We start from the raw sequence: 13,161 nt of genomic DNA on the forward strand, positions 1-13,161 counted from the left end.
TTTACTGCCTACTTTTCTCAAAGTATGTATTTTGTTGAAATTATTATACACCATATACTTGATCATGACAGTTTTTTGAATATGCCATCAGTCAGAACTTAAGATGAAGAAACGAGACATTTCTTGTTCCATGACCACTTTTTAACCTCCCATTTCCATACTCTTGTGTAGAGCAAAGGGGCAGGGGGGAGAGGAAGGAAATCTTAGATCAGTTTACATTTTCTTAAGTTGGAGCATAGAATTGATGGTATCAAATGAATTAACTAAGCTGTTCTCTACTCATCTGCCCTTCATTCCTTACTACTGTGGATATATATAACTGTGGATATAGAATATAACAGATCTAAACTTTCCCCTTAGATTTGTCTGGGAGGATTCTCCTAACAACAGCTTACGAACAGATAAGCCAAAACTGCTTGCTGTCAGCAAAAACTATGAATTGCTCATCTATGAATTTAACTTGAAAGATGGAGGGTGTGATGCATCCGTATTATACAGCTGTAGTGGGAAGACATTACAAAAGCTCATTGAAGATCAGGGTAACAGTAAGTACGCAGACGGTCTTTCATCTGTTTAAATTTAAGCTGGGCATGGTGGTGCACGCTTGTAATCCCCGTGCTTGGGAGGCTGAGACAGGAGGATCGCGCAGGTTCAAAGCCAGCCAGCCTTAGCTACTTAGGCTCTCAGCAACTTAGTGAGACCCTGTTTCCAAATAAAATATAAAAATAGGTTTGGGAGTGTAGCCTGGGAGTAGAAAAGCCCCTGAGTACCACCCCTAGTACCATAAAAAAGTCATCATGTTAGCCGGGCGTGGTGGCGCAGGCTTATAATCCCCGCGCTTGGGAGGCAGAGACAGGAGGATCGCGCAGGTTCGAAGCCAGCCGCGCGCCCTGGCTTAGGAGACCCTGTTTCCAAATAAAAATGTAAAAATAGGTCTGGGAGTGTAGCCCAGAGGTAGAAGGGCTTCCAGGAACCCCAGTACCACCAAAAAAACAAACAAACAAACAAACAAAAAAGTCATCGTGTTTAAATTTATGATTACCATATATAGATATGTATACATCTTTAATATATGTACATATCACTATAAGATATATATTATATACACACAAATATGTTTTGTGTGTGTGGCACTGGGGATTGAACCCAGGGTCATTCTACCTCTGAACTACACCCTCAGCCCTATTTTTATATTTATTTTGAAACAAGGTCTAACTAGGTTGGTAAGAGTCTCACTACATAGTGAGGCTGTCTTCGAACCTGCGATCCTCAGCCTCCCAAGTACTAGGATTACAAGTGTATGCCACCGATCTGGCTACTTTTATATATTTTGCGGGACGTTCATGTAGAGGTGAAATCAGGGAAGGAGATCTACATTGTGCAGTATGATAGCCACTAACCCCATGAGGCTCTTGAAATGTGGTTGCTATGAATGAAGATGTACTTTAAATGTCATCTATATAACATATTTTGAAGACTTAGTACATGTTGAATAATATTTTAGATATAAATAATATACACTGAAGCCAGGCATGGCGGTGCACAGTTATAATCCTAGTACTTGGGAGGCTGAGATAGGAGCATTGCAAGTTGGAAGCCTCAAGCACTTAGTGTAGCTCTCAGCAACCTAGTGAGACACTCCAAATAAAAAATAAATAGGACTGGGTGTAGCTTGAAGGTAGAAGGGCCCTGGATTCCATTCCCAGTACCACACATACATAATAATGCATTTTTTTTAAATATACTAGGGATGGAACCCAGGGGCATTCTACCTCTGAGCTTTACCCCCAGCCCTACTTTTTTTGAAGCAGGTTCTCACTAAGTTGCAGAGGGCCTCACAAAGTAGCTGAGGCTGGCCGTGAACCACAGTCCTCCCATCTCGGCCTCCCAAGTACTAGGATTACAAGTGTGTGCCACCACGCCCAGCTAATAATACACATTATTAAAATTTCAACTGAGCCTGGCACAGTGATGCACACCTGTAATCCCGGTACTTGGGAGGTTGAGATAGGAGGGTTACTGGTTTGAGGCCAGGCTCAACAATTTAGCAAAACCCTGTTTCCTTTTTTGTAGTGCATGGGGATTCAATCTAGGAGCACTCTACTTCTGAGCTATATTTCAAGCCCTATTTTTTATTCTTTATTTTGAAATAGGATCTCACTAAGTTGCAGAGGGCCTCATGAAGTAGCTGAGACTGGCTGCAAACCTGTGGTCCTCCTGTCTCAGCCTCCCAAGTACTGAGATTACAGACATGTGCCACCATTTGGGGCTTACAGGACTGTTTAAATTTTTTTTATTTTTTTTTTTTTTATTTTTGTGGTACTGGGGATGGAACCCTTCTACCTCCGGGCTACACCCCCAGACCTATTTTTACATTTTTATTTGGAAACAGGGTCTCTTATGCCAGCAAAGCTGCCTTCGAACCTGCGCGATCCTCCTGTCTCCGCTTCCCAAGTGTGGGGATGACAAGTGTGCGCCACCAGGCCCAGCAAGATAAAAAATTTTAAAGGCCCAGGGAGCTGGGTGAGGTGGCACATGTTTGTAATTCCACCACTTGGGAGGTTGAGACCAGAGAATATCAGGTTCAAAGCCAGCTTCAGCAACTTAGACCCTGTTTCAAAATAAAAAATAGTAGGGTCAGAGTGTAGCCAGAAGTAACATCCCCCTGTTTTGATCCCCAATACCACACACAAAAATAAATAAAAATAAAAAAGATCCAGGGTCAGAGGTAGATTGCTCCTGAGTTTGATCCCCAGAACCAAAAAAAAGAATCTTTTTTTTTTCTCATCTGTTTTTTTTCAGTGTGGCTATGTCTCTTGCATCTGTGACTTGCCCACTTCGGTTAAACATTGCTGATCTAGACTGTTTCCAGAGCTGTAGACTAAGTCTTGTCCTGATGGCTCCAGGGGACAGAATCAACACACCTAGGCCTTTGTTTTTAGGGCAGTAACATACTCTCTACCCTTGATTGTAAGGTTCTTTATTTTTTTTTTTAAGAAAAAAAATTAAAAACCTATGATCTTGTGGGGTCCCCTGGGTGATTTTTTTTTTTTTAATCTTCTGATGTGCTGTCCGATTCTGGCCACGTGTAGAAAGAACCAGAAATAACTGAGGCCGTCTTTATTCATTCATCCTCACTCCAGTGACCAGGTGCTTCGTGCGTGTGATTAGTAACTGCCTTGAGTTGGAATTAGTGCGGTTTCTCATTTGTTTTACCTGTTTGCATTTGTAAGATCAAACTAACCAATTGTAAAGCGATAAGTTATGAGCTTGCAATCTTTTTGTCTTATAGGTGCTTCCCTCCTGTCTTTGAAGATTCTGTCATTTCACAATAATACATCATTATTGTTTGTCAACAAATGTACCATTCTTCACATTCTGTTTCCTGAAAGAGAGGCTGAGATTACAGTACTCAGCTGTTTCACGCTATCCTTGCCTGCGCAGACAGTGGACACGGTTATTGACACGCAGCTCTGCAGAGGAATTCTTTTTGTTTTGAGTAGTTTGGGCTGGATCTGTATCCTTGGCTGTAAAAATGTTACTTGACATGTAGGGAGGAGACTGCCTAGAAAGATGAACCTTTTTTGATTTGGGAGCTGGGCTAGATGAAGAGTAATTGGTTTTTCTGTATGACTCTTCAGGGAAAAAGATTGTCAGAAACTTAAAATGAGGCTGAGACGGAGGATCTAGAGATCAAGTCTAGTGCCCAGTAACTTCAAAATAAAATTGTGGGGGGTGTAACTCAGTGGTAGCATGCCTCTGGGCTCAATCCCCAGTACCTAAAAAAGAAAAAAGCTAAAACGCCCATATCACTTTATATTCTGTTCAGGCATTTCCCACTGTCATAATTATCCATACTTGTATTTTCTAAAAATGCCTGTGTTCTGCGATACCTCTGTATTCAGAGTGTATTCTTGAGCTTCTGTGATATGCGTGTTCCAGGAAAGATATAAGTGACTTTTTACGATGTGATCGTCGTTTCATGTGTGGATATAATCTGCCTCTTATGTTCAGTGATGGTTCTGTCATCTTAATGAGTGGTTTGCTTAACCACTGTTTACTTGTTTTTTTTTTTCTTTTTGGAAAATATTAGGGGTTCTTTTAGTAGATCTATTGGTCATCAGCAAAATTAATTTGAAGACTTGGAAAATGCCCCCTTATATGATTTGGGGATTTTATTTTTAAGTTAAAGCAATGATTTTGCTGTCTTAAGTATACCTTGTTTGTAGAAACATCACAAAATACTAGATAAACTTGATTTTTGTTGCCATATTATAGAACTGGTCTTAACACAAGAGCTCTTGGATATTTGTGGCTGTTGGGCGTTTGAAATAGGTTGATATGACTTGGGAATTCTTTTTTTAATTTATGTGTGTATGGTGCTGGACATTGAACCCAGGGACTTATGCATGCTAGACAAAGACTTTACCACTGAGTTACATCTCCAGCTTGGGATCCAAAATCTTTTTTTTTTTTTTTTTTTTTTCGTGTACTGGGGCATTCTACCTCTGAGCTATACCCCAGCTCAGGTATTCACACCTGCCACAACTTAGTGAGACCCTGTTTCAAAAAATAGGGCTCAGAGTGTAACTTGGAGGTAGAATGCCCTTGGGTTCAATCCCCAGTACAGCTAAATAAATAAATAAAAATAAATATAATAAATGAATAAATTAAATAAATAAAAAATAAAGCTGAGGGTGTAGCTTGGAGGTAGAATGCCCTTGGGTTCAATCCTCAGTACAGCTAAATAATTTATATATATGGGCTGAGAGTGTAGCTTGGAGGTAGAATGCCCCTGGTTCTATCCCCTGTACCACTAAAAAATTTGATATTTTTCTTTAACTCCGACTCAGATATTTTTAATACTGCAGATGGCACAGATGTAGCTCATGTGGACTTAACACTTGACCAAGAAGACAGAGATAATGAGCAGCAACAGGAGCCAGCCAGGATTTCTTCTTTTACTTCTCTAAAAGTGTCCCAAGACCTAGATGTTGTGGTGGTTGTCAGCTCTCCCAACACTGTAATTGCTCTTAACTTAAATTCATATTTCAGGTATGTAGATTTAAAGTATGTAATTGGAATCGTGGGATGTTTAAAATGTTAGCTTTTTTTTTTAAACCAGGTTTCTTTTTCTATGTAGTTAGATCAGATTCTACTACACAGAGTGGTTGTCACTGTCTAGCAACGTGTACAGATGGCCACTGACCACCTTTTCCTTGTGAATTCACTTTGATTGCAACTTCTGATATATTATTATGCATGGGTTATATCATATAAATTTAATGAATTGTGTGTGTGTGTGTGTGTGTGTGTGATACTGAGGGTAGAACCCAGGGGCTTTCTACCTCTGGGCTATACTTCCAGACCTATTTTATGCTTTATTTGGAAATAGGGTCTCACTAAGTAGCTGAGGCTGGCTTCGAACCAGCTTGGTGCTGTTTTTTGATGCAGGCATTCTCGTTGCTTATAATTTTGTAATGTCTAAGGGCATATGTGTGTGTCCACATAGCTGCATTTTCATTATAACTTATCTAAAAATAAGCCAGTCAGCATTTATCACTTTTAATATTTAGGGCCATTCAAAACCATTAGGATTAGCCAGGCATGGTGGCACACGTTTGTAATCCCAGCATTTGGAAGCTGAGACTGGAGGATCGCAGTTCACGGACAGCCCCAGCTACTTAGTGAGGCTCTCTACAACTTGGTGAGACCCTGTTTCAAAAAATAAAGAATAAAAATAGGTAAGGGGATGTAGCCCGGAGGTCATATGCCTCTGGGTTCCATCCCCAGACCCGCAACAAAAAACAAAAAACAAAAATTAGGATTTTTGGATCTACCTTAATATGGATGAGGTAAACAAATCCTTGAATAATTGGAAATAATTTTTATAAGTTTTTTTTTCCAGTACTGGCGATGGAACCCAGAGGCATTCTACCTCCATGCTACACCCCCAGCCCCATTTTTTTTTTGGTGGTCCTGGGGGGTGGAACCCAGAGGCTTTCTACCTCCAGGCTATACTCTCAGATCTATTTTATATTTTATTTGGGAACAGGATCTCACTAAGTTGCTGAGAGCCTCACTAAGTAGCTGAGGCTGGCTTCGAACCTTTGCGATCCTCCTTGTCTCAGCCTCCCAAGCGTGGGGATTACAAGCATGCGCCACCACGCCCGGCTTATTCTTTATTTTGAAACAGGGTCTCTCTGAGTTGCAAAGGGCCTCACTAAGTAGCGGAGGCTGGCCACGAACCACGATCCTCCTGTCTCAACCTCCCAAATGCTGGGATTACAAGTGTGTGCTACCATGCCTGGCTGAGGCTGGCTTCAAATGAGTTTTATTACTTGATTGAATCACGAGAAAGGATAAATTTGTCTTCACATATCTACCAGATGTCCTTACAACTGTGATGTGTTCGTTCTCTCTCTCTCTCTCTCTCTCTCTCTCTCTCTCTCTCTCTCCCTCCCTCCCTCCCTCCCTCCCTCTCTCTCCCTCTCCCCCCCCCTCTCTTTTTTCTTTGCGGTACTGAGGATGGAACCCAGGGGGTGTTCTACCGCTGTGCTACACCCCCCCCGTCCTATTTTCTTATTCTTTATTTTGAAACAGAGACTCACTGAGTTGCAAAAGACCTCACTAAGCAGCTGAGGTTGTCTGTGAACCCAGATCCTCCTGTCTCAGCCTCCTGAATGCTGGGATTACAAGTGTGCACCACCACATCGGGCTCTTTCTTTTTCTGTTTGGTGGTGTTGGGGATAAAACTGAGTCTCGTGGTGTAAGGCATGTGCTCTATCACTGAGCTATATCCTTAGCCCCTTGTATTTATTTATTTATTTATTTATTTATTTATTTATTTATTTATTTATTTATTTTTGGTGGCACTTGGGATCCTGGAAACCCTTCTGCCTCCAAGCTATACTCTCAGACCTATTTTTATACTTTTTTATTTGGAAACAGGGTCTCTTAAACCGGTGCGGCTGGCTTCGAACCTGCACGATCCTCCTGTCTCTGCCTCCCAAACGTGGGGATTATAAGTGTGCGCCACCACACCCAGCTTAGCCCCTTGTTTTATTTATTTATTTTTATTTTATTTTTTGGTGGTACTGGGGTTCCTGGAAGCCCTTCTACCTCCGGGCTACACTCCCAGACCTAGTTTTACATTTTTATTTGAAAACAGGGTCTCCTAAGCCAGCACGCACGGCTGGCTTCGAACCTGGGCGATCCTCCTGTCTCTGCCTCCCAAGCGCGGGGATTACAAGCGTGCGCCACCACGCCTGGCTTAGCCCTTGTTTTAAATATCCTGTTATTTAACTTTTGAGCAGGGAAGACTAGTACATTCTCAGATTGTTTTCTTGTTTATCAGTAGGCCATTTTTACTAACTAACCATTCCCCAAATATGTAGAATTATCTGGTCATCCATTTGGAAAAATGTTTGGAAGGAGGAAAGCTTATTCAGCTACTCTAATCTTCGTAGAGTTTTCCTTTGGATGTTTTGGCAGCATACTAGGAGAACTGACTTGTTCCGGTTCTGTTGCCTTCATGGTTCAAGTGATCTTCTTACTCAGCCTCCTGAGTAGCTGGGATTTATTCTTGTAATTCGTTGTAACTTTTTCTTCCAGTTTACCTTCGCTGTCTGGTCTCCTAGTCATACCCTGGGCTTTGGCAGTATTTGCTCCTCCTGTACATCACTTCTGCGGACTCTGACCACAACTTCCCTCCTCAAGTACTCCCACTTGAGCTCTCATCTGACTTCCCTAGAATTTTCCGTTCCTTGAACGTCCAGCTTCCGCAGCCTGCCTGTCTTCACGTCCTCCATTTCCAGCAGAGAGCTTGTGACCTGTCATCCTCATCACTTTCTTGTGTGCCCCTGTCTATGCTCGCACTTGGTCTGGCAAAATGTCGCCTTGAATGAAACCTTTATTCTCCTGCTTAGTGCCTGCACCCAAGCAGCTGAGCACCAGGAAACACTAACTACAAAGGAAGACGATCACTCCTAAGTTCACATTCACCATCTCTAGCTGGCGCCAGTGTTTCCTGGAAGCTTTATAGTGGTTTCTCGAGAGCCCATTCCTCACAACCATGTTTTTGAACCTATTTTCTCAGCCCCGCTCCTCTCTTCCCTTCTGACTTTTCCTAGGTAGCCTTGTCCCGTCTTAAAAGAAGCAGAGCCAACCTAAGGCGCTCCCTCGGTGCCTTAGTCCCCTTCCTCCTCTGAAGACCCATCCCTTCCCTGCTCCTCAGTGGCCTCGCTCCCCTTTCTCTCTTCTCTATCCCAGCCTGTCTTTGCTATTAGGTCCACAACCAGATAATCCCCAGTCCTCGCCATTCTACTCATCAGTGTTGCTTTTCTGTCCCACCCTCACCTCAACTCCTCTGTCACCACCTGAATCCATGCTACTCTCTTCTCGTGGCTGAACTAACTACCTTGACAACCACCTGCTTGGTCTTGTGTCTGCTTTTACCTCTCAGATCCATCCTCTATAGAGTAGCCACCGTGACATTGTTAAAATGCGTATCCTATCAGAATTACAGCCAGAGACTAACATCTGAGGGCAGCGTGTCTACCTTTTTCGGGTGGAGAACTTCCTTTTCATGCATCCTCTGTCCTCTCAACTTCTTTTCATCTCCTTGAAAAATATGTCAACCTCATACCTTCAAATTTTTGAAAAGGTAAATGCTTATTTAACCCAGTGCTCAGGGGTTAAATGCTTTTCCTTTTTCCTCCCCTGCCGCACCTGATCATGCTGCATTCCTGCTTAAAACCCGTCTTTAGGCATGGTGGCACACACTAAAACCCCAGTACTTGGGAGGTGAGACAGGAGGATCACAAGTTCAGTGCCAGCCTCAGCGACTTAGTGAGACCCTCAGAACTTCATGAGGCCCCATTTCAAAATCAAAGCACTGGGGGTGTAACTCAGAGGCAGAATGCCCCTGGCTCAGTCTCCATTAGCAGAAAAATTAGGCTTTCAGCTTCCCTCTCCGAGATAAAAGCTCACAATCCTTAGCAGCGCACAACGCCCGGAGCCACTGCCCCTCGCCAGCATCCCCAGCAGCCGTTCCACCTTGCTTCTCATCGGCTACGCTTTAGCCATCTTTGTTTCTCAAATGTGGCAGCCCTTGATCCACACGCTCCCATCTGTACCCACACATACACCTTGTCCCAGCTCTTAATCTTTCACCTCGTCTCAGCCAAAATCTTACTTGGGGGCAGCAGGATAGTGGGTGATTAAAAAATCTGGGCTTTATGGTTAAACTAACCGGGTTCAAAGTTTTTCCAAGCCTTAGTTTCCATGTCTATAAAATGGGTCTGTCTTCAGTAGGGTTGTTAAAGGCTTAAACAAGAGCAAAGGTTTTTGTAAAATGTTTAGTATGGGACCTGCAATATGGTAGATAATAAGTACTCTTACTGCTTAACTGAAGTTAACTACCCCAAGAGCCTAATTCTTGAAATTGACATAATTTATCACTGTGTTAAAAGCCATGGAGCTAAGAAGTCCCATTTGGGGAATTTGTTATCTATACTGTTCTCTCTCTTTGACTCCCCGATTTTTTGTGTGTGAGTCTGGGGATGGATCCAGGGGCATTCGACCTCCGAGCTATACCCCCTGCCCTATTTTATTTTTTATTTTGAAACAGGGTCTCACTAAGTCGCAGAGGGCCTCACTAAGTAGCAATTGTAATAAAAATTTGGGTTTGATCACTGTTTTTTACCACGGCTAACACATAGTCCATGAAAAGCATGACAGAATGAGATGGGGTTGGAAATGCTGGTAAGGGACAGGCGGTTCTGGACCTGTGGGCCATTAAGGATTGTATGTCATTATTTTTAAATGTAGGCAACACCCAGGACACCTTCTGTGTGAAAGAATACAAGAAGACCTTCCTCTCCAAGGACCTAAAGGGGTAGATGAGGATAATCCTGTTAACTCTCTCCACAACATGAAACTGACCAAGATTTCCTTCCAAGTTGATAGGTACAGAAACTTTCTTTTGGGATTTAGTTTTTCAGTTTTGCTATGTTGCTACTACCTTTTCACTTTAGGTCTTTACTTGGTAGATAATTATTATTGGAAGAACATATTTCTTACAGTGTTTTACCTAGTGCCTTTCTCGCTCACTGGTATAGTGCTGCCCTGTCTTCCAGGTCTTGGAATGCCCAGCTGTCCACACTGAATGAAACCATAAAGAGCTCCAAACTGGAGGCTGCGCGTTGTGCCCCATGGTTCCAGGATGTCTTGCGTCTGGAGTCACTGGAATCTGATGAGCATGGTGCCCATGTGCCAAGCTGGGTTTTCATTCCACAGGATGTAACTCATGGCCAGTCTAGTTCCCCACAGAAGGCTCATACCAAGACCAGGGATTCAGGAAGACCGTGGAAGATACTGCACCTTAGTGAGCAGGAAGGACCCGTGCAGCTTATGTGTGTGTCTGTGACAGGATTCACTGCGCTGTGTATGTCGGTTGTGGAAGCGACAGGCTGCACCATTGTCCTCTGGGACTTGGAGACGCAGGGCGTGCAGTATTTTCCCCTGGGCCAGAAGTGTATCCCTTTAGACATCAGTGGAAACCAGCACCTGTGCTTTGTTTTGACAGGTGAGAAGGTCTCCTATCAGACTGAAATGCGTGCTGAGAGGTGAGCTCGCTCACCCTTCCGCTGCCCTGGTGCCTACAGATACCTACTTTCACATGGAAGTGGTAACCATTTAAGGATGAAATTTGGCTTTACTCTTGGCAACATTGTCTCATATATTTGGTTTCTTATTTTTATTTTCTGTGGCATTGGGAATTGAACCCAGAAGTATTCTCCCTCCTAGCTACATCTCTAGACCAGTTTTATTTCTTATTTGGAAACAGCGTCTCACTATGTTGCTGAGAGCCTCACTAAATTGGTGAGGCTCTTCTTGGACTTGGGATCCTCCAGTCTTAGCCTGTCAAGTACTAGAATTACAAGCATGCACCACCACGCCCAGCTCTATATATTTAATTTTTAATTAACATCATTTATGTTCAGCTAAATACTAAGATTTTAAGAGAAAGTTTTTTTGTTTTGTTTTTCTTTAGTAGTAGGGATTGAACCCATGGGCGTTCTACCTCTGAGCTACACCTCAGTTCTATTTTATTATTTTATTTTGAAACAGGGTCTCACTAGGTTGATGAGAGCCTCACTACTTGCTAAGGGGCTGTCTGTGAACCTGTGATCCTCCTGTTTCTGTCTCCTAAGCATTAAGATTACAGGCCTGCATCACCACACCCAGATTTTATATTTGTATTTTGAAACAGGGCCTCACTAAGTTGCAGAGGGCCTCAACAAATTGCTGAGGCTGGCTATGAACCTGTGATCCTTCTGTTTCAGTGTTCCAAGTGCTGGAATTATAGGCATGCACCACCATGCCCAGCTTGCGCATGCTGTGCTTGCTTTATTTATTTATTTATTTATTTATTTATTTATTTATTTGTTTATTGCAATACTGGGGGTTGAACCCAAGGGCATTCTACCTCTGAGCTATACCTCTAGCTCTATTTTTTTTTGTGTGTGTTACTGGGGATGGAACCCAGGGTCATTCTACCTTCGAGCAACACCCCCTGCCCTGTTTTTAGTCTTTATTTTGAAACAGGGTTTGAGTTGCACAGGACCTCACCAGGTAGCTGAGGCTGTCCTTGAACTACGATCCTCCTGTCTTAGCCTCCCAAATGCTGGGATTACAAGTGTGTGCCATCATGCCTGGCAGCATTCTACCTTTGAGTTACACCCCCAGTCTGATTTTATTTCTTATTTGGAAACAGGGTCTCACAGGTTGCTGAGTTTTACTACTTGCTGAGGCTGCCCTTGAACCTGTGATTCTCTTGGCTCAGCCTCTGAAGTACTGGGATTACAAGCTTGTGCCACCATCCCTGCCCCAGCGTATTATTCTAATAAGAATTGGTCTTGTGGTTAATGTTTTAAAAATAAAACTCGTTAAGCCGTGCGTGGTGGCTCACACTTGTAATCCCAGTACTTGGGAGGCTGAGACAGGAGGATTGCACAGGTTCGAAGCCAGCCTCAGCTACTTAGTGAGGCTCTCAGCAATTTAGTGAGACCCTGTTTCCAAACAAAATATAAAATAGGTCTGGGAGTATAGCCCAGAGGTAGAAAGACCCTCAGTTCCAATCCTCAGCACCGCAAAAAATAAAAAAAATAAATAAAACTTGTTAGAAACATTGAAGAAAAACATGAGTTAATTAAGGCCATAATAATGCATGGTGCTTAATTAGTATATGTGTAATTACAGTACTAAACTGTTAGGTAATTATAAAATCCTAATTCCTAATCCTAAAGCCTAAGTCTTAGTAATTTATTAAGGCTAACTTCTGTTTTTCCTGTAGAAAATGGACTCTCTCTGATTTTGTTTGGTTTGACTCAAGAGGAATTTTTAAACAGACTCATGATCCATGGCAGTGCCAGCACCGTGGACTCTCTCTGTCACCTGAACGGTTGGGGAAGGTGCTCAATCCCCATCCACGCGCTAGAGGTAACAGTGGGCTGTACTGGCTGCTGCACTCCTGCCAGACACAGCCTCTGAGATGGTTCACTCAGCCCAGCAGCTAAAACACCTGTGTTTCGTTTGCTCAAGCTTATTCAGTTGCCATAACTCTAAATAGCAGTGTCCTCCTTTTTGGCTTTGAAACATTAACATTATTTGACGGGCGAGGTGGCGCACGCTTGTAATCCCTGCCCTTGGGAGGCTGAGACAGGAGGATCGCACAGGTTTGAAGCCAGCCTCAGCTACTTAGTGAGGCTCTCAGCAACTTAGTGAGACCCTGTTTCCAAATAAAATATATAAAAAAAAAAGGGTCTGGGAGTATAGCCTGGAGGTAGGAAGCCTCTGGGTTCTACCCCCAGTACCACCAAAAAAACAAAAAAACAAAAAACAAACATTAAGATTAGTGGTACTGGGGGTGGAACCCAGAGGCATTCGATCTCTGAGCTACACCCCAGCCTTATTTTTTATTCTTTATTTTGAAACAGGGTCTCACTGAGTTGCAAAGGGCCTCACTAAGTAGCTGAGGCTGGCCACAAACCACGAGCCTCCTGTCTCTGCTTCCTAAATACTGGGATTTCAAGCATGTGCCACCACGCCCGGCCAAGTTGTATTATTTTGAAGTTAGATATAAATTAACTACTTAAA

At 43.0% G+C, this 13,161-nt stretch overlaps 1 protein-coding gene across 1 annotated transcript in view; it reads left to right on the forward strand.

Annotated features, from left to right (window-relative positions):
* The window catches only part of SPG11 (SPG11 vesicle trafficking associated, spatacsin), a gene marked incomplete at its 3' end in the record, with an annotated part of 69,637 nt that overhangs the window by 2,537 nt on the left and 53,939 nt on the right, over positions 1–13,161 (forward strand). Inside the window, exons 2-7 of the mRNA XM_080707030.1 lie at positions 361–545; positions 3,293–3,517; positions 4,854–5,055; positions 9,832–9,969; positions 10,140–10,588; positions 12,359–12,504. Coding sequence (XP_080563156.1) covers positions 361–545; positions 3,293–3,517; positions 4,854–5,055; positions 9,832–9,969; positions 10,140–10,588; positions 12,359–12,504 — 1,345 coding nt within the window. The remainder of the gene's footprint in view (positions 1–360; positions 546–3,292; positions 3,518–4,853; positions 5,056–9,831; positions 9,970–10,139; positions 10,589–12,358; positions 12,505–13,161) is intronic.

The sequence above is a fragment of the Muscardinus avellanarius genome (genome assembly GCF_963383645.1).
Source record: "Muscardinus avellanarius genome assembly, chromosome: 12".
NCBI classification, from domain to species: Eukaryota; Metazoa; Chordata; class Mammalia; order Rodentia; family Gliridae; genus Muscardinus; species Muscardinus avellanarius.